The sequence below is a fragment of the Azolla caroliniana genome, unplaced genomic scaffold (genome assembly GCF_043228905.1).
Source record: "Azolla caroliniana isolate FFs.n. ecotype wild unplaced genomic scaffold, voAzoCaro1.0.p SCAF_10, whole genome shotgun sequence".
Lineage (NCBI taxonomy): Eukaryota > Viridiplantae > Streptophyta > Polypodiopsida > Salviniales > Salviniaceae > Azolla > Azolla caroliniana.
This window is the reverse complement of record NW_028230445.1, coordinates 14,284,295-14,311,661: the sequence shown is the minus strand read 5'-3', so window position 1 is coordinate 14,311,661 and position 27,367 is coordinate 14,284,295. Positions and strand designations below refer to the sequence as shown.

Sequence of the window (27,367 nt, the reverse complement as noted above, 5' to 3'; positions counted from 1 at the left end):
AGGGCCAAGCGGAGGAAAGGGCAACAAAAGAAGTGCCAACACCGCGACAACAAGGGAGCTAAGAAGGGCCACATGAGCAGACAAGCCAACCGGAAGGGTCGAGGCGCGCGGAATCGAACGGGTCAAGGAGCGCGTGCGAGGCGTGAAGCCACGAGAAGTCGGAACGAAGATCTGGAAGAGCAGGCGGAACCTCAAGTTGAGCTTGAGGGGGAGTGTTGAGATACAAGCTCAACATTGGGTGCGTAACCCAGTGCGTAGACTGGTTGCGTAAAACCGTACGCACAAAGGTCGTAATGGTGCGTAAGCTGAGAGGCCATTAGAGTGTTATTCCTCGTAAGGAATAAATTTGGGAGTTAGTGTAGGAAGCTCATTAATGAGCATTGAAGTATGTGTCAGTACTCTTACAATACTTTTTTCTGTCCATAAGGACTTGTATAAAAAGCGCCAATTGAGCGCATCTTGTATAGTGTTTGAGAGTTATTTTTGAATCTAAGTTTTTTGTGTTCTGCTCACTCTCTCTCTCATTCTCTGTCTCTCCTGCATACGTTGTGTCATGTTCAAAGCTTTCCATTAAACCTTCTCTTCGTCATCTGTGTTACACGGTTGTGTCTGTTACGCTTCCACACACACACAATTCTTTTACAATTATACCCCTCAGTATTATAATTGGGTTTTTTGTAATAGCCACACTTATATCTCGGAGACGTAATATTGGTCCATTTGTCAAAGCCATATGGCGTGTGTAAACAAACTTGTAGTTACTCTCGGTATTAAAGTCAATTGTCTTGCCATTTTGGGCAATATGAATGCCTTGTAGGTATTGTAAATTTCAGCATGTAATTTTGCCCACAATATATTGTATTTTACGTGTCAATACAAAGCAACACTTTTTGATCAATTCTTCTACATATTGTAGTTTTTGCTTCTTTCAATATTATGTTATAATTGCTCAAGTCCGTGAATCTTGGATTGTCACAAATGGTGAACACTCACAAACACGTTGTCGTCTTTTATTGTGTCAGTTCCATGCAAAAAAGTCATGGGTTGACAACTTATTGCCCAAAGTGAGTGCTGCCGAAAGAAACCCCTTGTATCAAAGGAAGTGCCAACTCATGCATTGCATTAGCGAATCATCCTTCAATGCTATGTGTGAGGAGGTAAGGCAAGAATACTCAGACAAACCTGACGTTTGGCAATATATTGAAGGTGGATAGTGTGGACAAACTTGTGTTTGGAGGAGTTTATGGATAGAGAACTAGAGTCAACACAAGAAGCAAAAGTCGAGATGAATGTAGAAATTGACGAAAGGGAAGAAATAAAGTTAGAAGCACATCAAACTATGGAAGCACTTCAACTTCTCAAGCAAGGGTGGAGAGCAATGAATAGTGCAACTCTTGAGCGTTGTCGGCAACTCATGGTAGATTTTCGAAAGGAATTGCTCTTATCTATGGGTGCATCAGCAAAAACCAATATGGCATCGGGAGGTTCAATACGTCGGAAGCAACAAATTGGTGCGAAAAGAGGAGCCATGCCCAACATTTCACAAGAACTTATTAGCAGCTCCCCAAACACGACTAGAACACACATTGGCAGACTACAAAGAGGTGCTCATCGTGCTAAGAGGCGGTTGCCAATATGTGACACTAAGAAGGTTCGGTGTTTGCATCGTGATGGTTTGACATTGACTTCAAGAGACTCCAATGCAAATTGCTGCAAAATTTGTGGGTGTATCTTGCCATGCTTTGAATAAGAGCCTTGATCTCATAGTTTTTATTCCATTACATCATGTGATTTTTATATGTAAAATCGTACAATTTTGTATTATAAAAATATATTTTTGAGTAATCTTAGCATCTTTTTTAAACAACGATCTCTTCAGAAATTTTAATCAGGTACCTGAGTTTGGTGCATGCACCTGGGTTAGGTTTGTGTACCTGTGTTAGGTTTAAGTTGTCAGGTTTTGTATTATAAAAATTAGGCTTGATATTTTTGAGTAATCTTAGCATCTTTTTTTAACAATGATCTCTTCAGACCTGGGTTAGGTTTGTGTACCCGGGTTAGGTTAGACCTGGGTTAGGTGTGACAGAGGCTTGTCAGACCCGGGTTAGATGTGACAAATCTGATTGTCAGACCTGGGTTAGGTTTTCGGCGTCCGCTTTTTGTGGATAGAGATCGAACGATGCAGATCACACGCGCCATTCAAAACGTGTCGTCTGTGTGCGCGATTTCCTCACCAGGCCTAATTATGATTTGGTTGCAAATAGAAACGAGCATATATGTATGCTATGTATGTAATAAATTATAATGTATGTATGTACGTATGTCATACGTACTCTATTCTACTGTGCTGTGCTGTGCTGCCTGCTGATAGCCATGGAAAGCTGTAGCAGCAGCAGCAGCAGCTTCATCCACCCCGAGCCTGCCAACCTCCAGTCCAAGGTCCATAGCATTTGCCATGGCGGTGGCTTCGCCAGGCTCCAGGTCCGTACAACACTTGTCATCCCGTAGAAATGACACGCACATAAGTCTCTGCTTCTCTCTCTCTCTTTTTCCTCCTACCTTTCTGCAGGTCATAGCTGATTTTGACATGACGCTCACCAAGTACAAGGTGAACGGAAGAAGAGGACCTAGTAAGATGTCTCTCCTCCCCACCCCCCCTGATATATCATTCCTTTTTTCACAATTGTTTCCTCATGAAGATGTGATAATACAAGGTGCTTGTGTGTTTGTGGTAGGCAGCCATTCGATTGTTAAGCAAAGTAACCCAGAGTACGATCTCAAACGGCAGGCGTTGTTCCAACATTATTATCCCTTGGAGATATCTCCAGATATCCCGCTTTGCAAGAAGTGCAAACTCATGGAAGAATGGTGAACTAATCTATCTGCATCATAACTTATTCGACTGGCTGGATTGTGTTTACTGTTGCAGAATCTTAACTTCTCTAAGGAATCATAGGAAATTCGGATGTGAACTGTTTATTTCAATCCCAGATCTTAAAATTTTATTAGACGGTATTTAAATACTTTAATTGCCGGTTTGAATCACAATTATGGTTCCATAATGCTTGAAAATGAACACTCGGAGCCTGAGTGCATCCAGCTTTATTATGAGTGAATCCATTATCCATACGCAAATCACTGTATGGAGAGTTATAAAGCAGGCAAAACTGTCACATCTTGAAAGTTTTTCTAGCCATCGATTAGGGTTGGATTTTGGCTTTAAAAGAAAATTTGGGATGCTGTCTCTTCCATCCAGCACTTCTCATCACCATATTCCTGATTTTGTTTCATTCTGTTTTTCATTCCGTTTACATCCAAAATCAGCCGATGATATATGCAAATTGTTTATTTGGATGGATCTCCATTGAAGGGCCCAGAGTCCAAGAAGAATCAAACTACCCATGATCCATCTAAAATGAAAAGAACAGCGGAATTGGAAGATGTAAAAGGTGCATCCCCTCTAATAAACAAATAATTATGAGGCATAGAAAATTGTGAGGGCTCTGAACTGAAATTGATCAACCTTAGGTGAGCCATTCGGTGAATCTGAACCTCAAGGGATACCGTAATTTCCCGGTGAATAAGTTGAAAGGTTGCAAAAAGGTTTGTTTTCTCTTCTAGATAAGCCATGAGTTACCGATTGAGAAGGCCAGAAATGGGCATCACAATGTCCATGCTATGACATAATTTGCTAATTAACTTATTTGGATTCTTTAATGGTGGTTTGCCATCAACCAGATTCCACCATGAGGCTATAATGATGGTGATATCATGACAGATACTATATATATTTCAGAACTTCTGATATGTTTGGGATTTAAACAGCTTTTTGCCTATATCTTGCAAAGGTGAATGGCACTGAATGGGAAAGGCTTGCTTAGGGGTTTCAACTGGCTCCTCTTCCATGGACTCTTGTGCACCTTCCCTTGTTATTTTGCCCATCTTTCGAGAGCATTCAGCCATATGAGATTATTGTACTGGAAAAATATCCCACGTTGAGGTATTCAAGCCATTCAGAATGATGCTTGCCCAAGGAGGACGAAAAAATGCAACGACAAATATTAATACAACTAAATCATTGTGCTGCAAAACTACCTCTCATTTGATTCTATAGCTTGAGCCATGCAAAGCATTTAGTGTGATTCTTACCAAGAAGGACTGAAAAATGCTGTAACAAAGGTTAATACAACTAAATTGCAGTGCTGCAAAAATACCCTAATTTGATTCTATAGCTTGAGGCATGCAAACCATTGGGTGTGATCCTTCCAAAAGAAGGAAAAATAAATTCTATGGGAAATATTAACACAACTAAGTCATTGTGCTGTAAAAATACCCTCCCTTGTTTGATCCTGTAACTTGAGGTATGCAAGCCATTCAGTGATTATTTATGTGGCACCCTTGCGAAAATAACCTTCATTTTATTTATGTGGTATACTAAAGCAATCACATCTTGTGTATCTATTCATAGTATTGTTGTTTGACAGTAAGAAAACCTTTCCTAACTGTAACGTGTCTTTGTCCAGTTGAAGCCCACATGACCAAGCGTAGACATTTCAATACAATCTCCAACCATGGGTTTCCATTTGACTGTTCTAAACCTTGAAACCACAAACCATTTATTGTCTCATTGACATTGGGTCTAAACCTTTGGTTTTATATAATGGCATTGGAGACCATATGAAGACTTAGTGAATTCACCATTCCCATGAGAAAGAGAGGAATTATTGATTGCTACTTCTTGGGATTCCCCCACACCTTATGGATTGTTCTGTTTTCATTCATTACGGATGTAAAATAATTGGTTGTGAATTTCAATGGTCTGCCATGGATAACATTTGAAATTGCTAGGGATAATAAAAATGCTGATACTGATTCTTTCATTGAGGAGATTTTTAAGTTCATCAAACTTTTGTACATTAGGTGGGAGAAGACACACATCTTACTTGTTGAAGGAGGTCTAACCCAGGAAGACATAATAGAATCTGTTGCTACTTCTGCAATTGAGTTTCGTGATGGAGTAGACGAACTATTCCAAATTTTGCAGGTTAAATATTTGCATCTTCCTCTTTTGATGAATTTTTGTGTGTGATTTCCTCTTCATATATTTTAATGTTTCTATAAGTTCGAATTGTTTGAATATTGTTTTGTCAAGAATGAAATCTGTGACTAAATTGGCAGTTTATGTTGGATTCTGCTGTTGCCATAGCATACAGGCATTAAAACCAGCAGAAAATGTGAACTGTTATGAACAGTAGTAAGATGCCAAAGAGGCTAGCATCAGCAGACAAAATAAACTAATTAACAATTGTATTTTCTATTAAGGGTCAAAGCATTTAAATATAAAAATGAGAGTAAAAAGTGCATATATAAAAGGGGATAAAAGTATGCTAAGCAGCATGGTGAGTTAAAGTAGTGGAGAGACGAAAACAGTGTAGTAAATGCTATAATGAAGTGGTAGGCTCAGAAAGTCAAATGGAATTAACACGGGAAGAAAGTACGTCTATAGAAAGGAAAATATGTAGAAAGAAAGAAAGAAAGATATATTAACGTCTTTTAAGAGGCCAAAATGGGCTATAAGACCAAATAAGAGATGACATCTTAAGTGTTGTCTCGTCTTGAGAACAAATCAAAATAAAATAAATATTACACAGTAAATATAAAAGTAAATAACATGAAAGGAAAATTAATGAGGGAATCTGGTTGTTGGCACATGTGAGGTCCTCAAATTAGGTATATTGTAGCTTTTGTCTTCAAAAGATCTCTATCATAGGTCGATCCAGAATGGAAATGTCTCCGAAGTGAGGGAAGCACCTACGATGGCGGGAGATAATGGATTTTATTTGTCGATGACAAGGGTGTCGAGCTCGTGGTCCATGGGGCCAAGGCCTACGTGCACAACAAATTACCATTGCCCGATCAATTGTAACCCCTTTGTTATGTCCTGGTCTGAAGCCCATTTGTGTATCCCGGGGTTGACTTCTAGCATTAGGAGTGATGGGGCTAAAGAAAGTTGTGATTGTTCTTTGTGGATGAGCTTGTGTGGCTGTATTCTTCAACAACTTTTCCCGATGTCTCTTCAGCTCTAGCAAGAAAAGTCCTAGGCATCGTTGGTCCTCATATTCCATTACCTTGCGTAGTGGGCCAAAGCCTTGTTTAAAGAGGCAATGGTATCTCCCTCTGATTTCATAAAAGACACTACAATGACAAACATAGTGTTCTTTAGATTCCACTCCTTGATGACACAATTGGCAAATTCTCTCTTCTAGAGGTAGTCGTGTATGCCTACCTCAATTTGTAGCTGATGTGATGAAGTTCGCAGCTGCCGTACCACACTATGCAGCGCATAGGATAGATGTATGTCCATATAAGGTGGCCTTATGACAAATCCATCCTCCGATGCATGTAAGAAGTGTGTCTTATAGTGGGCCATCTTTTTACCAAGTGGTATTTTGGGGCTGATCCATGTTATCTTGTTTTCTAAGTTAATAATATCAGTTCGGATCACTCTATTCTTTTCCACTTTGGTCATATTTAGATGGGGACAGTCCAAGCTATATTGGAAGGGGGGTAGTGCATTTATACTCATGCCATGTAACTCAAACCATTGCTGCATTTCAGCATACCAACAATGAGTGTCTCCATTTTCAGCCAGTTGTTTTGATGACATAAGTGCCAACCTTGGGTACCTTCGTTTAGGGAGCTCCTAAAGACGTTGGATAAATGTCACTGATCGGAACAACGCCCCGGTTATTATAGGTGCTGCTCCCATCTCTGCCCAGATTATATCGTGGGGCACTAATGCTTTGCTCCTTATCATGCTCCTTATATCGTAGAAAGAAAGAAAGAAAGAAAGAAAGAAATATTAACGTCTTTTAAGAGGGCAGAATGGCCAATAAGACCAAACAAGAGATTACATCTTAAGTGTTGTCTCGTCTTTGAGAACAACAAATCAAAATCAAAATAAATATTACTCAGTAAATATAAAAGTAAATAAGATAAAAAGAGACGAAGGAATCTGGTTTTCTGTGAATGTGAGATTCTCAAGTTAGATATATTGTAACTTTTGTCTTTGAAAGATCTCTAGCATAGTTCGATCCAGAATGGAGAGGTCTCTAGCATTAGTAAGAGAGACGATGTTCAAAGGAGAGATAAAATTTGGGGTTTTCACCCTTCAACACCTCTCAGCTACAAAATGGTGCTCCTTCATTGAAATAAGGAGCTGATTAATAGTGTCCCTAGCAAGTAGCTTGGTAAAGAGGTCCACCTCATTTCCTCAAGTTGAACAACGGTCAAATTTGATGATCTAATTAGCAAAAGTTCAATGTGCTTAATTCTACCTAGAGGGAGGAATTATGTGCTAGTGCATGAACACTTTGGTGATCGGTGAGAAGTTGAATAGGAGTGGCTTGTGGAATTCCAAGATGGTCAAATGATTTGTATTAGCTATATGCGTTCACATGTATCCAAATATACATGATATCCAAATATACACAACATAACAAAGGGGTTACAATAGGTCAGGCATAGCAATTTGTCGTACATGTAGGCCCTGACCCCATGGGCCACAATCTCACCAACGTTCTCATCAACAGATAAAGGCCATTATCTCCTGCCATCGTAGATGCTTCCCTCTCTTCAAAGACCTCTCCATTCTGCATTGACCTATGCTAGAGATCGAGTTCCATTCTCACAAATTTCTGTTAGAGACGCTTCATCTTGAGGCATCATGCATGGATGATGTATTTTCGAGTAGTTCTTCTAGCCAACGACCAACTATTATTCAAAATGTATTACGCGTACATCATCCTTCAACTAACCTACTCTTAGTTTCACGTATTACTGAACAAGGCCAAAATGGCCAATGTAAAGAATCTAACTCTCGTAGAGTTGGGGTATGCAGAAACGTAATGCATGTGTGAGAGTAGAGGGATAACAACTTATGCATTGAAGAGAAAACTATATTAAACAATTAAAGATCGTCAACTAAACACAATGAGCCAAGGGGGTTTTATATACAAGTCCTCAAGGGACTGCCACATTAAATGTGGTTGGTGGAATCTAATCAAGATATCCACTTTAGTACGATTCTGTTATAAGAATGCCACATTCACACTTGACAACTACATGAATTACAATAAAGTGTGCTCACTCTTTTTCAAACATTTTGCTTTTCTTCATAAGCACATGTTCACATGAGTTGAGCTTCATTCTCAACATGCCCCTTCAAGGTCAATTGTGTCCTCTTAAGCTTAGATGTCTTGGTGTAGTTGAAGACTCAAGTCGTAGTTGCTCAAATCGCTGGACCGTGATTTTCCCATTGCTCCTATGTACTCGATCTTGCAAATCCAAAATTTCGAGCTTGGCAAGGGTGTCGGCAGGGTCGGGCTTATCTCGAACTTGCCGGGTCCGACTAGATGTGCTTGGCTTACTTTGTCAATGCCGGTCTCAATCTTCCTCTTTTTTGGTGCTTCCTTTTTCCATCTGTTCCTTCGTCTTTGTACTTGTGAGAGTAGGAACCCTTCTGGAGTTCAAATGACCTCGGTGCCAAGAAAATAATGTTAAGTCATTCAGGTCCATCTCGAACTTCGTTGAAAGAAGCTTTTTAATCTTTTGTCTCGGCGAGGCTTTCTCCACCGATGACAAGGTCATTGACATACAAGATTAAGACGATGGGGCTGTTGTGATTGTTTTGGATATACAACGAATTATCAGATTCTGACATCCAAAAACCGATGTTGTGAAGATACAACGTGATCTTTGCATGTCATGTTCTTGGGGCTTGCTTTAGTCTGTAGAGCAGCTTCGTCAATCTGCAAACGGCATGTGGATGTTTGCTCAATTCGAAGCCGGGTGGTTTCACCATGTAAACTTTCTCCTCGAGGTCGCGTTCTTCATGTCCGCTTGATGCAAGTGCCAACCTTTCGCTGTTGTGAGTGCAATTACCGTTCTCAAGGTGGTCAGTTTTTCCACCGGGGCAAATGTTTCCTCATAGTCTATGCCATTGGTTTGTGCATACCCCTTGGCAACTAGCTGAGCCTTGAACTGATTGACCGTGCCATCCACATTATGCTTTATCTTGAACACCCAGTGACAACCAATTGGCTTCTTCTCGGTTTCAAAGGTTGGGACTAAATCCCAAGTATTGTTGTTGAACAACGCGTGCATCTCCTTCCTAATTGACTTGATTCACTAGGGATCTTTAGGCAGCTTCTTTTGTAAGTCTCGGGTTCTTGGTCGCCACAACCTTCATCATGAATGCATAGTGATGTGCCATGTACTCGTTGTACCCGAACCTTACTATTGGGTTCTCCCAAAAAGCTTTAAGTGCGAAAGGTTTGACTTTCTCCCAAAATACTTCTCATGAGGGGTGATGTCATGGACACCCTTGGTCATGTACCCATTGATGAGATACATGGCTGTAACTGCTACCTCTGGCCAATAGATCTTTGGCATGTTCTTCTCGTGCAACATAGTGCGGGCCATCTCAAGGATTGTGTGATTCTTATGCTCAACAACACTGTTTTGTTGTGGTGTGACCGGCAAGAGAATTCCTGGTGAATTCCCTTCTCTTCCAAAAAGGCCGTGAACTCGGTTGAGACGTATTCCTGGCATAGATTGACACATGTATGATATTCGTGATATTCTCCATGCGTGATATTCACAATATTCGAGAATAAGAAATGGCCCCAAGAATATATAAAACCATGTGACCGGCAAGAGAATTCTCGGTGAATCCCCTTCTCTTCCAAAAAGACCGTGAACTCGGTTGAGAAGTATTCCTGGCATAGATTGACACATGTATGATATTCGTGATATTCTCCATGCGTGATATTCACTATATTCGAGAATAAGAAATGGCCCCAAGAATATATAAAACCATGTGACCGGCAAGAGAATTCCCGGTGAATCCCCTTCTCTTCCAAAAAGGCCATGAAGTCGGTTGAGAAGTATTCCTGGCATAGATTGACACATGTATGATATTCGTGATATTCTCCATGCGTGATAATCACCATATTCGAGAATAAGAAATGGCCCCAAGAATATATAAAACCATTCGTTTTGCAAAATAAAATTACACAATAAAAATTTATTAATTCACTAATAAAAGAACAATCACTCATTAATAGATTATAAAAATATGATTAGTGTCAAATAAAAATATCCATAAAATTTGGGACACTAAAAAGGGGGAGTTTATGAACCTTTATTTTATTTTATTTATTTATTTTGGAATAAAAAACGAATATTTTTACATATATTATAGAAATATGATTAGTGTCAAGTCCCCTTTTTAATGCCAGATAAAAATATCCACAAAATTTAGGAGAGTAAAAAGGGGGGAGTTAATGAACCTCTTTTTAATTTTATCTTATTATTATTATTTTATTTTTTTATAAAAATAAAACAAAAACTTTTACATCTATCATAGAAATATGATTATATATACCCTTTTTATTGTTAAGTCTCCTTTTTTATATCTAGGAAACTAAAAAGGAGGGAGTTTATGAACTCAAAATGTTTTTAACGAATACTCTTTCATGAATTCATATTCGTATTCGTATACATTTGTGGAGAAGGCCCCGTGAATGCAAATATGTCAATATGATTCTTGTTTCTTGGCCACCATATAACCATAAGCATAAAATCTTGCGATTCATCTCGTTTGTTGGGGGATAAAGAAAGGCCCCAAGGACTCTCTTTTTTGTATATTTTTGACCCTTCCATGTGAAAGCTCCCTTCAATAGCTTTCTAGACACATATTTGCTATATTTTTTGGCCCCAATTTCGGGGGTTATAGGCATTTACATTATCTTTATAACTTTTGGTCATTGGCCATGTGTGAACATGCCAAAATGACCTAAACGTTTCTTGCGATTCGTCTCATTTGTTGGGGATAAAGACCCCAAGGACTCTCTTTTTTGTATATTTTTGACCCTTCCATTTGAAAGCTTCCTTCAAGAAGAAAGAAGAAGAAAGATATATTAACGTCTTCTAAGGCCAAATTTGGCCCATGAGACAATTGGTTTACAACAAAAATGAGTGTTTATCCAATCATCAAAACTAAAATAAAAGAAAATAGCTTAAGCTAAGAGAGTTCTAGTAGTGTACAAAACTTTGCACTAAGCCTAATCTCATTTCCACCCAAGTCTCTCAAAAAGAAGTGGGAGGTCAAAAGTTTTTGGTGTGGGTGTGACCCATGGTCCCGATGCATAGAGTGCCCTAGCCATGGCTTTTAGGCAGTGTAGTTCACGTTCCCTTATTTTCTTTATTGCTTCTACATCTCGTCGAGTTGCTTTGAAACCCGACATCCAAGGGCGTTTGGTTCTTCTTTGATTTTTTGCTTCATCAAGGAAAAGCCCGAGTGGTGCAGGTGTGTCGACATTCACTGTCTCCCCCTGTTCCTAAAAAACTTCATTTGTTACATGTTGGTAAACATTAGCACTATTATTATCAACGTTTTGTAACTTATTCTCTCTGTGTTGTTTTAATTCTAAGATGTATCTACCTAATTTCTTTATATCTAGTGTATCTAATAGTTTAGGGAGGGTGGGAGAGGAACCAAGTATGTCTTGGTATTTTGCCCTTATCTCGGCATAGGTGGGGCATTTGCATGTAAAATGGTACTCATCCTCTATCTCTATGTGGCATAACCTACATATCCTTTCCTCCCTAGGGACTCCATTAGTACGTCCATTCTCAATCTCAAGTTGGTGAGATGATATTCTAAGTTGACCAATGGCAACCCTTAGTGCATGTGGTAAGAATACATCTAGATATCTTGGTCGCGTGATAAAACCTAACTTAGAGAAGTGCATAAAGTGTTCCTTATAGTACGACATTTTAGATGGGAGTGGCTCTAGTTGGGTGATCCATTTATATCGAGTATAAATTTGCCATATTTCTTGGCGTATTACTTTATTACGGTCCTCATGAGAGATTAAAGTGTTATTAGTTGTGTGGTCGTACTTAAGGGGGGGGAGGTTATTAATGTCTAGACCGTTGGCAAGAAGCCAACTCACCATCATGCCATACCATGAGCTAGTATAGCCGGACTCATACAGTGCTCGAGAAGCCTTAAAGGCTTGATGGGATATTCTATCAAGTGGTTGGTTATGTATCCTGTGGATAAAGACTACAAGTTGAAAAAGTGCTTCTACTAACATAGGGGGTAGAGTGAACTCAACCCTAATAATGTCATATGGGACCGACGATTTGCTTCGGAGTTGGCGTGATAACATCATCACCAATGGTCTCTCTAATTGCGTCCACATGAAAGATGGTAGTCCTGGAGCCCAAACCGCTGATGCATAGATGAGAGAGGGAGTCACTGAGTCAAAGAGCCACCCTTTAGTTCGTGGCTCTTGGAAGTATGCTTGGTGGCATTGTCTCTCGAGGAGTGAGAGGGATGCATGTCCTCTTGTAAGTCTATCCTTCGCTGCTTGTGTCATCGAAAATTTACCTGAGCCGGCATTGAAAGTGACTCCGAGATAGACATATGATCCAACCACCTCAACTGGGCTATGGGAGATAGTTAGTTGACACTTAGCTCTAACTTGGGCCGACGTGTGGAAGATAAGGACTTTAGTTTTCCCTAGATTCACTACCAATCCTCGTTGTGTGCAAAAGTCATCTAAGGCATTAAAGTGCCTTTGTAGGTCGTGTTCGGATTCAGAGAGCAAAACTATGTCGTCTGCATAGAGCAAGATACGCACCTACGTATCCCCAAGGACTACTCCATTGCCTCCCTTACGAGCAATAAAATCTGTGATCTCATCAATGTAGATCCCAAAAAGAGTCGGAGATAAGGGGCAACCTTGTTTTACATCAATAGTGCTAGTGAAACTATCGGATATGCCACCTGGGCATCGAACACACTTGGACACTTGTTCATATAGTGCGTAGATGGCCCAAACCATGTCATCTAGACACATATTTACTATATTTTTTGGCCCCAATTTGGGGGATTATAGGCATTTACATTATCTTTATAACTTTTGGTCATTGACCATGTGTGAACATGCCCAAATGACCTAAAAATTACTTATCAATAAGAATTGGTCCAAAACCTCTCATAATGCCAAGAAATATCAAGGGGTTGACTAGTGGTCATGAGGTTGAAGACTATGTATGAGTCAACGATTGCAGTGAATCCAGTTCACCCGATGACAAGGCTCATCGTTGCATAGTTGATGCCAAGTTTGTAGTTGATCACATTTCCACATTCAATGGTCTACTCAATCAACTTCAAGATGTAGGATTGCAAATCTTCTTACTCATGACGTTGCCTGAAACATGGTGGGTGCTTGTTGTCTCACTCTTAAATAGCGCAAGCCTTACATTTGATAGAGTTAGAGGAGCAATCCTCAATGAAGAAATTCGTCGAAAAGCAAGTGGGGAGTCTTCTAGTTCTGCCAACATAACAAGAGGGAGAGCTGCAACAAAGAATGTGTCAATGCAAAGGTCTAGAAACAAAAGCAGGGGGAAAGAAATCACTTGTTTTCAGTGTGGCCGTAAAGGGCATAAAAAGCTTGATTGCAGATATTACAAAGCTGAATTAGAAAGAAAGAAGAACATAAGTGACAACAAGAAAACAGACAGCGTGAATGAAGCACATAACAGCTTAAAGGATAAGGACAACGAGAAGGCCAATGTGGCCTCTAGTGTCAACTTTGAGGAGACATCAGATGCATAAGATATTCTTTGTGCTACTATGGCAGCAGGTCATGCTGAATGATGCTTCTGGTTTTATTCATGCACAGGATATGCAGATTACAAAGAGCGACATAATTGATGCCTTGCTTACACTAAATGATGCTTTTTCATAAACTTGGATTGTGGAATCAGGTGCATCATTCCATGTTATAATATATCTAACTTGAGAATCTCACATGTGCCAAAAACCAGATTCCCTCATCTCTTTTTATTTTATTTACTATTATATTTACTGAAGAATATTTATTTTATTTTGATTTGTTGTTCTCAAAGACAAGACAACACTTAAAGATGTAATCTCTTGTTTGGTCTTATAGGCCATTTCTCTATCTCTCTTCATCATTTTGGGCTCCAGGGAGGGTAGATTATGTCTGTATCATTTGGAAGGGCTTGCGTTTAGCCAATATGGCTTTTCAATTTGCTTTTGTAGGTGATGGGGTCCAAGATGCGGGAGCTTTCTTGGTCGCCTTCGAACATCATGCATTGTCAATAGGGAAGATGACTGATTTTGAGAAGCTTCCTCTATTGGTGGCCACTTTTTATGGACGAGCAAGGGATTGGTAAGGTTGTAGTCCATGTTGCTGGGACCTATGTGCACGACAAATTGCAATTGCTCGATCTAAAGGCAGAGATATAGACACTAAAAATGATCATGGGGTGTAATACATAAGAGGGATTAAAGGAAACAGAAACAGTTCTGCAAAATAAAAGCCCTCTACCTTATATATATTTATTATAGAAGTGAACACACATACACGTACGAGTTATTTAAGATACATAAAATAGCAAATTGTCATGCACGTAGGACGTGTCCTAGTGGACCACGATCTCACCACCCTTGTCATTGGTAGAGAATGGCCATTATCTCCCACCATTGCAAGTGCTTCCCTTGCTTCGGAGACCTCTCCATTTTGGATCAACTTATGCTAGAGATCTTTCGAAGAAAAAAGTTACAATATATCTTTTTTTAGAATCTTACATGTGCCGAAAACAAGATTCTTTAGTCTATTTTTATCTTATTTGATTTTATATTTACTTGGTAATATTTATTTTATTTTCATTTGTTGTTCTTAAAGACGAGACTGCACGTCAGATGTAATCCCTTGTTTGGTCTTATAGGCCATTTTGTCATCTTAAAAGACATTAATCTCTCTCTCTCTCTCTCTCTCTCTCTCTCTCTCTCTCTTTACATACCTAGGAGTGACATTTACAGGACCTAGGTTCTCCTTACAGGAGGCCGCTTGTGCCTGACTTTCTCGTGGATATGCAGCCCTTGGTGCTCTCGAAAGACAATGTGCACATTTGCAGTTCCAAGAGCCACGGACTAAGCTATGGTTATTTGATACACTTGTCACACCAACTCTTCTCTATGGAGTAGAGACATGGGGACTGAGTCTTAACAAGGCAAGTCATTGGAAAGATTTAGAGAGACCTTTAGTGTCAATGATTGCTCGCATGATAAGGAGCAAAGCCTCGGTGCCCCACGATATAATCCGGACAGAGATGGGAGCAGCACCTATAATAACCGAGGCATTGTTCCGATCAGTGACATTTATCCAACGTCTTTGGGAGCTCCCTAAACGAAGGTACCCAAGGTTGGCACTTATGTCATCAAGACAACTGGCTGAAAATGGAGACACTCATTGTTGGTATGCTGAAATGCAGCAATGGTTCGAGTCACATGGCATGAGTATAAATGCACTACCCCCGTTCCAATATAGCTTGGACTGTCCCCATCTCAATATGACCAAAGTGGAAAAGAATAGAGTGATCCGAACTGATATTATTAACTTAGAAAACAAGATAACATGGATCAGCCCCAAAATACCACTTGGTACAAAGATGGCCCACTATAAGACACACTTCTTACATGCATCGGAGGATGGATTTGTCATAAGGCCACCTTATATGGACATACATCTATCCTATGTGCTGCGTAGTGTGGTACGGCAGCTGCGAACTTCATCACATTAGTTACAGATTGAGGTGGGCAGATATACACGACTACCTCTAGAAGAGAGAATTTGCCAATTGTGTCATCAAGGAGTGGAATCCGAAGAACACTATATTTGTCATTGTAGTGTCTTTTATAAAATTAGAGGGGGATACCATTGCCTCTTTAAACAAGGCTTTGGCCCACTATGCAAGGTAATGGAATATGAGGACCAACCGTGTCTAGGATTTTTCTTGCTAGAGCTGAAGAGACATCGGGAAAAGTTGTTGAAGAATACAACCACACAAGCTCATCCACAAAGAACAATCACAACTTTCTTTAGCCCCATCACTCCTACTAATGCTACAAGTCAATCAAGTGATACAAAAATGGGCGCCCAACTAGGATATAACAAAGGGGTTACATTTGATCGGGCAATAGCAATTTGCCATGCACATAGGCCCCGGCCCCATGGACCACGACCGCAACACCCTTGTCATCGACAGATAAAAGCCATTATCTCCTGCCATCACAGGTGCTTCCCCTGATTCAGAGACCTTTCTGTTCTCGACCGACCTATGCTAGAGATCTTTCGAAGACAAAAGTTAGAATATATATAACTTGAGAATCGCACATGTGCCGAAAACCAATTTTCCTCATCTCTTTTTATCTTCATGCTACACAGTCTTCATGCTACATTGTTACTTATTCACACAGAACGACTAAACTCACCTCACACAAAGGCACTAAACTGAGGAGTTGGTGTAAAGTCAAGTTAACATTTCAGAAAGGGGTATCACCCACATACATTCGGCATTCTGAGGAATAGAGAAAATCTAATTGTTTGAAAATGTATCAAGTGGAATTTCTTCCTCAACCCTTCTTGAAGAACATCATCTTCCTTGGTTCAAGTCCTTGGTGATCCCACTCAGCGTTGACACACACCTGTACATTATTTTCGCGACAAGGTTCATAGTGTGTTAAAGTAGTTGAGTGGAGAAAAAACAATTAAAATATAGAGAAATGTGTAGAGAAAATGTAAAAGGGAGACATTAATTTTGCGGTTGCCACCATAGAACAGATTTATCGCTTATATAAGGAAAGATAGGTGAGGAATTGCTTGTGAGAGCCTTTTAACTATTTTAACTTGAAATGGGGTTTTAAGACGTATACCTTATAATACAATAATTATAGTTTTAGACACTTGTAACACCAACTCGTCTCTATGCAATAGAAAATACCCTTGTTCACATTGCATAAATATAAATGCACTACCTTTGTTGCAATATTTTTGGATTGAACATAGAGGAAGTGAATTGATTGAGCCAAAATGACATCATTAAATTGGTAAGAAAATAGCCCATTCTCATTTACGTGGCTCCAGGTTGACTCTTGGTTAGGCTGTGACCCATAAGGCCCTCTTTTTACACTTGTTGCAGGATGGATTTTTCTTTCATGACTTCTTATATGGAAGTCCATCTATCTCAAGGACTCCATAGTGTGATAGGGCAGTTCAGGACTTGTCCATCTTGGATTGACCCATGTTGAAGATCTTTCAAAGGCAGAAGTCTCAGTTCATCTAAATTCAAAATTTTAAGTCCTTAACAAGATTCTCTGGTACTTAGGTAGTTCCACTAATTTAATTATATTTATTTTGATTTTTCGTTTTCAAAGTTGTGATAATATTTTAAGACATAATCTCTTGTTTGGTTTTATAAGTCATTTTGGCCTCTTAAGAGAAGTTAGTATATCTTTCATTCTTTCTATACTTTTTTAAATTCAATAGCTCGAGAAATGGATAAATCTAGTGATCTGCAGTAAATTTCATTATTCTATTTTATATTCCCTATGCTAGGTGAGAATATCCTTTACTAATGTTGTTTGAGAAATATGCTCATATTTTCTACAAAATTCAAATTATGTAGGAGAATGCTGTTCCTGTCTTGATATTTTCTGCTGGGATCTCTAATATTATTGAAGAGGTAAGCATAAGCTGTAAAGATGAAAAAGTCTGGTTCAAACAAATTTTATCTGGTTTACACATTGAACCCTGGTTCTGAAACACATTGTGTCTGGTTTATAGGTGATGAATCAAAAGCTCCGTTGCAAATATACGAACGTTAGGATTGTTTCTAATAGAATGGAGTTCAATGCGAATGGCGATTTGCAAGGCTTTATAGGTACCTAATATAGCACATTTTTAAAAAAAATGCAAAGTGATACCTTTTCAACATCCGTTTTCTCATGCTTCTATACATTTCCTGATAATTTCCTAGGAGATAAATTGTAATACCTCATTGACCACAGTTGTTTGATTGAAGAATCTTTTTTTTCCCCAGGGCTTGATTTTTCACCCCTGTTAATATTTCATTCAGGCGTTTCTGGATTTATCTTCCTCTGCCCTCTTGCAGCATTTCGTTACTACAAACCAGTCTGGACTCCGCTCCTTTAGTGTTTCAAGCTTCATCCAACATTCCCATCTGACTTCCTCATCATTATCTTTTCAAGCTCAACACTTGAATATATTGTGTCACAGTTTTCCTCACTAGGGTTCTGTACGCCTCCCTTGTAACCCACTGTAGAGTCTCATGACTTTCCCTATCATTATGGTTTCGGTCCCACCTATGCAAAGTTTCATGACTTTTTATATCACATCAGTTGCTCTGAACATCTTTGTCACATGGCATGAGTATAAATGCATTACCCCCGTTCCGATATAGCTTGGACTGTCCCCATCTAAATATGACCAAATTGGAAAAGAATAGAGTGATCTGAACTGATATTATTAACATGGAAAACAAGATAACATGGATCAGCCCCAAAATACCACTTGGTACAAAGATGGCCCACTATAAGACACAATTCTTACACACATCGGAGGATGGATTCATCATCAGGCCACCTTATATGGACATACATCTATCCTATGCGCTGCATAGTGTGATAGGGCATCTGCAAACTTCATCACATCAATTACTGATTGAGGTAGGTAGATATACACGACTACCTCTAGAAGAGAGAATTTGCCAATTGTGTCATCAAGGAGTGGAATCTGAAGAACACTATGTTTGTCATTGTAGTGTCTTTCATGAAATCAGAGGGAGATACCATTGCCTCTTTAAACAAGGCTTTGGCCGCTACGCAAGGTAATGGAATATGAGGACAAACGATGCCTAGAACTTTTCTTGCTAGAGCTCAAGAGACATTGGGAAAAATTGTTGAATACAGCCACACAAGCTCATCCACAAAGAATAATCACAACTTTCTTTAGCCCCATCACTCCTAGTGCTACAAGTCTATCACGGGATACACAAATGGGCTCCAAACCAGGACATAACAAAGGGGTTACAATTGATCGGGCAATGGTAATTTGCCGTGCACGTAGGCCTTGGCCCCATTGACCACAACCTCGACACCCTTGTCATCGATAGATAAAAGCCATTATCTCCTGCCATCGTAGGTGCTTCCCTCGCTTTGGAGACATTTCCATTTTGGATCGACCTATGCTAGAGAACTTTCGAAGACAAAAGCTACAATATATCTAACTTGAGACACTCACATGTGCCAAAAACCAGATTCCCTCGTTTCTTTTCTTTTCCCCTTATTTACTTTTATATTTACTATGTAATATTTATTTTATTTTGATTTGTTCTCAAAGACGAGACAAGACTTAAGATGTAATCTCTTGTTTGGTCTTATAGGCCATTTTGGCCTCTTAAAAGACGCTAATATATCTTTCTTTCTTCTTTCTTTCTTTCTTTCTTTCAGCGACAAACTTGTTTCCAGGCCATGCTGGCCTTGTAAAATTTCCCACCCATCGTGATCTTTTAATGTCTATGCTTCTCTGACACTTTGATGTTTGCTACACTTGCTTCCAGCCTTTTCTTGTTCATTCCTCTATCCACTTGCTTTGACAACATTTTGATGTATGTGCTCATGTATTGAATTTGGCGTTTTATCTTATGAACCATGTGCCCTATAGATTTTCCTCATCCTCAACATTTTTGTTTGAGGTTTCCTCCTTATCATATCTCATTTTTGTTTGAGGTTTCCTCCTCAACATTTTTGTTTGAGGTATCCCCTGATATTTCCAATTGGCCCCATGTGGAGGGAGAACTTGAAATTGATGTGTTGCTGGTAACCCCTACGCCACAAAGAAAATACAACATTTTCGATGGGAAACTGTGGCATATCCTAAAGTTACAAGACACAACATATTGTGTTCATGCGTAGCACAGAGAGAATTTAGGGGCTTTGTAGTTGTTGCATATGAAGCTGTGTGTCTGAAGTGGGTCCTGAATTATATCAAGGATAAATCAATGACCCAAAGTGAATCCTTTGTGACAATCTCAACAATTTACAATTGGCGTAAAATCCAGTATTTTATGCATGAACAAAGCACATTGAGGTGCTCTATCACTATATCCGCAAGCAGATTGTAGCTAGAGACATGGATCTCCAAGATATCCGCATTGATCATCAAACAACAAAAATATTTATTGAGAGATCTGGAGTAGACAAGTTGGGACAAGATATCTACATTGATTATCCGCTTGATTGGTCAATCTTGAAGGGAATTGCAAGAAACCCAAGCTAGGGATACTATTAACTATATGGCATAGTTGAGCTTGGAGAAGTGTGCAAGAAATCCAAGCTTGTCATACGAATAACTATATAGCATAATTTACCTTCAGAGGGCGTGCATAGAAGTCTAGCACAATAACACTTTATGTGCACATAGTTCTTAGAGAATGTGTGTGAAAGTTCACCCTAAGCGTAAGGGAATGTACCCTTTTTCTTCAATACAATGGATACTATCCTTTTTAACTCATTGTACTATCATGACAAATGGGTTAATGAATCTATGAGAATATAAATAGAGCATAGTATATAACCAATTTTCCTCCATGTAATCGTGCATCAACTCCCCAGTTTGCTCAATATAATATTGCCTAGTATATATGACAATGCCACCAAGTGTACTTCTAGGAGCCTTCTATGTATACTAAAGCTGGTAAAGGCATTTCTACAGAGGTTTTGGGAAAATAAATGTAGCTTAGAGATATGTGTATGGAGAGGTTTCGTTCGACGACACTCTTGGGGAAATGGAGTGTGTCATCGAATCAAACCTTCTTGGGATCAAGATAATTCTGGTCAACTTTGTCGGTTTATACACCGCTATTGACGATACGAGCAAAGTGTTGTGGCAGATGAGGTTGAATTAAACACAAAACAGTGGAGCTTGTGGCTACTCCTTTGCCCAAAGATAGTTAGCAGAGGATGAAAGAAGTAGCGTTGGATCCCTATCTCAGAGGTCCGAGAGGAATAGGTCACATCTTCACTAACAAAACGTGAGGGAAGGTCAGAGTTGGTGGGGGTGAGTTCCTACTTCTCAAAGAGGAGTCAAGATTTCGAGAAATTCTTGAATGACATGGAAAAGCTTTTGCTTTCTTCCCAGAAGAAATAGGATGTGTTGATCCTAACCTTGTTGAACTGATAGTCATATTCACAGTACCTCCTGTGCCCTGAAATTTAAAATCAGTCCCTGTTCCGAGGGCACATATCTCGAAGCTAATAGAACTTCTGAAAGAAAAAGTGAACATGGGAATTCTCAAGCCTCCAATACACCATATTCAAATAGATGGTTTACAGTTCTGAAGAATGGGACACTATGGTTCATCCAAGACCTCCAACTAGTAAATAAAGTTACTGTTGAGAATCAAGATCAACTTCTGTGAACATGTGCTTATGAAGAAAATGACGATGTGTGAAAAAGTGTGTGAGCACACTTTATTGTAATCCGTGTAGTTGAGTGTTAGTGTGGTCAAAGAATATTAGATATTCTTATGACAAAATCGTACTCAAGTGGATATCTTGGTTAGATTCCACCAACACATTTAATAGGGCAGTCCCTTGAGGACTTGTATGTAAAACCCCCTTTGGCCATTTAGTTTAGTTGATGATCTTTAGTTAATTAATATAGCTCTCTTAAGTGCATAAGTTGTCTTCCCCCTACTATGTCTTCTTATTTTCTGGTTATTCTCTCTAATCCTTCTCTTGCTTATACACTCACTCTCTCTCACACACACTATGCTTCTGAATACTCAACTATACTAGAGTTAGATTCTTTACAGTTACCATCCATAATGTTGGGATCTGTCCAAGTGTCGATGAATTTGCCGAAGCCTTTGCAAGAAGCTTGATTTACTCAACTGGAGATCTCTATTCAGGGTATGACCAATTCCAATTGGCCTTAGATCGCCTAGATATCGGCACAATGTGGACTCCCATTGGGTTAGTAAGGATGTGTACATTACCGCACGAGCAACTAACTCAGTGGCTGATATCATGAATGCGATGAACAAAATTCAAAGAGACTGCATTTCGGACATCACGAGGCCTTTCCATGATGATATTCCTATAAAAGGTTGTCTGGATTCAGAGATGGATGAGACCCGTGGACAGGATGTCTAGGCACTAACCAGATCAAAGATTGAGAGAGAGTATTACAGAGATTAGACAGTGCAGGCTTAACATTCACTGGAGATAAATCAACATTTGGGCAATGGGAAATAGTAGTGGTCGGGCATTGTTGTGGGCCATATGGCCGAAAGCCATCACCAAGGAAGGTAGATGCCATCCAAGAAATGAAAGAGGAATGCAAAACGCAGACAGAAGTATGAAGATTCTTGGGGGCATGTACATTCCACCACATTTGGATTCCACATTCTTGGGCACGATGGAGAGATCGAGGAGTCGATGGATTCCACATTCTTGGACACATTCTTCTTTAAGACGACCCCAGCGACTGGTGAGAGAGATAATGGAGTAACATCTTCGACATTTGAGGTAGATGAATATACAGGAGACTGGTTGCTCATAGGCTGGTTCTTGACTACACTAACATTGTATTTATTGTGGACAAACGAGGATGCTCAAAAGATTCGAAAGAAGGCATACATATATTTCTTGTGAGGACACCTTTGGAAGCACCCTAGAGATTCTGGTATTTGAGTATCATGAAAGTTCCTGGGCAGTACATAGAGGAATTTCGGTGACTTTCTCAGTATTAAAATGGAGGTACTGGTGCCCGGGAATGTATAAAGATGTTACACACTTTGTTGAGACATACAAAAACTGCAAAATGCACTCCAATGTATGACATAGAGAAGAGTTACACCCAACTTACCCTTTGGCGGTGCATTTCAAATGGATAGTTATGCTGATGGGAGTTTGTCACATGAAATACCTAGTACTTACATGGGAGAGTCTCACAAATCTGGTAGAGGGAAGGGCCTTAAGAATTAAAACCATAGTGGTGGTATACAAGTTTCTTTTAGAAGATGTTATGTGCCAATATAGGTGTCTGGGGAAGATAGTAGCAGACAAAGGGGAATTGAATGCCGATGAGGCTAGGGAACTTTTTGATTGTCTGGGAGTTAAGATTTCTGTCACAACTGCATATAACCTGAAGGCTAATGGGAAGATAAAACGAGGGCACAGTACCATAGTCAAGCAATTGTTAGGGCTTACGCTTGGAAGGTTGGAGATTGGCCTCAACTATTGCCTTATGCCTTTTGAGCAGATAAGACCACACATAGCTTTTTTTCCTCCCCCAAGAAAAATTCTGGTTTTTATCTTATTACCAAAATGATGGCTCGGTCCCATAGTCAATGGAATTGTTAGGACTTGCGTTGGGAAGGTTGGAGATTGGCCTCGTGTATGGCCTATGCCTTGTGACTGGATAGGACCACCCATAGCTCCTTTTCCCCTCCCAAGAAAAAATCTGGTTCTAATCTTATGACCTATGCTTGAGTGGTGTTAAACACTGTCACTTTCGGTTTATGCATGTTTATCAACAAACCTTTGTCTGTGTGAAATACAATGGGGCTGGATGCATGTATTTTTTGTAAATATTGATCGTTTTACACTTTGAGACTTAGGTATAATAAGCTGTTTAAGCGTACAATGCTGTTTATTATACTCAAAACCCAAAAGCAATTGCATATTCAAATCAAATGGCAATGCCTCATATGACAACATAAATAATGATAGCAAACAGATTGCAGTTAATCAATTAGATATCTGCCAGGAGAAATGACATCATCATGGCCATGGGTCTACTCAATCTCGGCTGACTCCTGCACAGGTCATATTTTGCCCTATCTTTTACTGCGTGAAAAATGCATCCATTCAAACTTTATTACTGAGAGTTTGCAATACCTACTAGTCTACATTTGGTTGATGATAAATCTTTTGTCCTTTCTAGGAAATTTGTTTCCCGTTCCATGAACCAAGAGAGTTAAAAGAAAACAGACTTTCTGTGAATCAGAGCAGTTCATAGGCTGGCTATAAAGGTAAATAGCATTAACCATAAATCACAGCCATCTGAACCAAAATTCTTCCATCAGAAAGCAGTCCCAAGATTAAATAGTCCTCTGCAGCATTTACCACATCCAAAGAATCACAAATAAAAAAATTTGTGATCGTGATCCAGTGATAACATGTATTAGATGTTGCAATATGCAACCACGCTCCACCTTGGCAGCACTTCAAGAAACGGGGTTTCACACTGCTTAATGAAATTTTTATGGACTTCCAGACCTTGTGTTGCATCATCATTTTAGTTGTACATCTCAATATCCTAGAGTTGTTTATGCATGTATTCCATTGCATGTAATGGGCAACGTGCGCTATAACCTAATATAGATCTTGCAGCAATTTTTCGTTAAGAATGAGGGATTTTGCCTCAAGATGATGTCGCATTGTGATACCCAACGGAAGAGAAGATGCAATTATCTGTTTGGAGCATAATGTTGCATGAACAGTTTATCATGTTACGTTTGGGCCAGGGTTACGCCTGTGGATGGCCCTTTAGGGATAATCTACTATTATTAATGCCTTTTGTACAGCTTCAACCCCTGATATACTGTAAAAGCAAAATATTTTCCTAATCCTTTGCATTTAATCTTTTTCTCATAGGCAAGACAATACATGTCCTAAACAAGAATGAGCATGCCCTTGGATTATCAAATCAAGCATCTGGTAATGCGGGGCCTGATGCTGTGGAAGACATTAACTTGTCTGATTTGAAAATCAGGAAAAATGTCCTGTTACTAGGTGATCACATTGGTGACCTTGGAATGTCAGATGGATTAGACTACGAGAATAGAATCTCAATCGGTTTCCTGTAAGTGATAGAAAACCAAATCCAATTTGCAGTTTGTTTGATTCAGTCTTTGAGATCTTCACGAACATCTGTTGGAATCTTATGCAGAAACGACCATGTGGATGCTTGGCTGGAGGAATACAAGAAGAGTTTTGATATTGTTTTAATGGTAAAGGAAAAATTCTAAACATTCCAGAGGCTGGATTCTGTTCTTTTTTACAGGATTAATTTGTTTCTTTTTCCAGAATGATGACACAATGAACTATGTCATCAGTTTAGTTCGGCAGTTGGCATCATGGTAAGTTCACTCCAATTTTCATCATAGAAGATATAGGAAGTCAATAAATTATTGGACTATAAATTTAATATTAATTGCCATTAAGCTCTTTATTTGAGAAAAGTATACCTTGATGTTTTCAGACGCTAACAATGGCAAGATGTCTCTATTCCAGATTAAATTTTGGCAGGCCATTCAAGGTTGGGTAGGTGAGTAAAGATACATATTGTTCTGGGAAAAATGCTCATCTTATTGCTTTTAATATCAGCCAAAAATACGAACTTGGTTATATTTTGAAGGCTATTCTTCAATTTTCAAGCACTTCACTCCATGTATCTTGTTGGATCCAGAATATTCGGAAAGAAAAACTCTGAAAATACCATGTATAGTTTTTTTTCTTTCAGGGTTGATCAATGGCATTCATAGAAATAAACAAAAAGGTTAGCCGAGTTCTTTCATAGAATTATTTGCTTGAATCAATTTATACTAGGTTTGATCAAAATCATTTTGCTTATTCTTTAATTTTCATTATTGTCTTTGTATTTTTGCTATAGCACCTAATGGACCTTTAAGGGAAACTTAGGATTGAGCTTAAACTGATTTTAGTCTTTTCGTCCAAAATTCTGAGGTTGATGAATGACTAGCCATGAGGAAGAGTGCAGCAAAGTTTGATACATAATGACAATTGCAAAATTGTGGGATAATGGATTTCTTGAAGCACAACTTTGCTTTGAGTTAGATCCACTAGTGTAGAGCAACCAATGAAACATATATGGGATGGGTTTAGAGGTAGCAAAAGCAATATTAACAAGTAGAGATTGTACCATTGATTGTTATGAGAAAAAAGAAAAAGAATGTCCATAGCAAAGGAGAGATCCCATCATGAACTGAACAGATGTTAATCAAGAACAAATGGCACACATGGGGTTTAGAGGTAGCAAAAGCAATATTAACAAGTAGAGATTGTACCATTGATTGTTATGAGAAAAAAGAAAAAGAATGTCCATACCAAAGGAGAGTCCCATCATGAACTGAACAGATGTTAATTAAGAACAAATGGCACACATGGGGTTTAGAGGTAACAAAAGGAATGATTAAAATAAGTAGGGATTGTACCATTGGTTGTTGAGAGAAAACAAAATGAATGTTCATAAGGAGTCGTCCTGATTGGAACTGAGCAAATGGTCAATTAAAAGTAGATATTTTATACTTGTGGAATCATATATTTGTAATTAAATGGAAAACTATTGAGTTCTACTTTTTATTTGAGCCCTCAATGGAAAACTAATGTAATTGTGTTTATGTAGCCAAATCTTATGAGAAAAAGAGAGGGAATGAAAAGAGATTTTATATGGTCAAGATGAGTTACAAACACATTTTTATAAATATTTGATGTGAACGAGTGTTGTCACTTAAATGACTATCTATCTATATTTTAGAGGTGCAGTTCTTTTTGCATGTGCATGACATGAGGAATCAGGATGAACCTATGTGCCTCATTTTCATACCTATCTCATCTTATACATGTTGTAAACATGTAACGTACATTTGAGGAATCAAGTGCATGATCTTGATATGTTCATGTTGCATGATGTATTTTTTGGGGTTTTGGTTTGTGTTGGTTGTCTTCACAGTTTCATGGGGAAAATCAAAGGTTGTAATGACTAATCGTTTTACAAAACTTTTGTTATCATGTCATATGTAACAACTAAATATGAACGAACACGGTAATGTATGTGTATTACAAATTAGACATGGTCATGCACGTATTCCTCATCCATTTTAGGGGGGCTAAAGGCTTGATCCTCTTCACATTAGGTCACCCTTACAAAACAACCATCCAATATCCTACACCTGTTACGTGATTATGGGAAAGCCGTGACACCATCATTATGAAAGGCATTTGTTTTGAAGTAACCATGTGACGGGCCTACTATGTAAAAGAGGGTTGATGTTAGATTGGACATGAGGTTGCTCATTATTGTGCATCATAGTCATGACGAGGCTTGAGGTTGGGTAACGTAAAAATGTAATTTTCTCTAACAACTATAAACCATGTTTAGACTTTAGGTAATAGTGTACTTGGGGGTTCCAATATAAGAATTAAAGATTAGAAACCACATTGGTGGTAGCTTATACCTCATATTTTGGTCCTTTGGCAAGTTGAATTTGAGGTGGTGGTGGAACAACCCGGTTTGGGATAGAACTTGATGTTCGTGGCTTTGACAATGAAACATGAAATACTAGACTAAGATGCATATGTGAAGGTAGTTCT

The 27,367-nt window shown here is 38.9% G+C and overlaps 1 protein-coding gene across 2 annotated transcripts; it reads left to right on the top strand.

Moving 5' to 3' along the window:
- The first annotated feature begins 2,351 nt into the window (after positions 1-2,351).
- LOC147859098 (5'-nucleotidase / magnesium ion binding protein) lies at positions 2,352-25,555 on the top strand. 2 transcript variants are annotated; one of them, XM_087326532.1, is made up of 11 exons: positions 2,352-2,481; positions 2,570-2,630; positions 2,736-2,868; positions 4,921-5,044; positions 17,572-17,628; positions 17,730-17,826; positions 24,629-24,691; positions 24,767-24,836; positions 24,924-24,984; positions 25,061-25,113; positions 25,268-25,555. In XM_087326532.1, coding segments are annotated over exons 1-11 (828 nt in total). In that variant the 5' UTR covers positions 2,352-2,373; the 3' UTR covers positions 25,269-25,555. The 2 variants fall into 2 exon arrangements, with proteins under 2 accessions (XP_087182658.1, XP_087182657.1); XM_087326531.1 differs by having other exon boundaries at positions 24,629-24,836.
- The last annotated feature ends 1,812 nt before the right edge of the window (positions 25,556-27,367 follow it).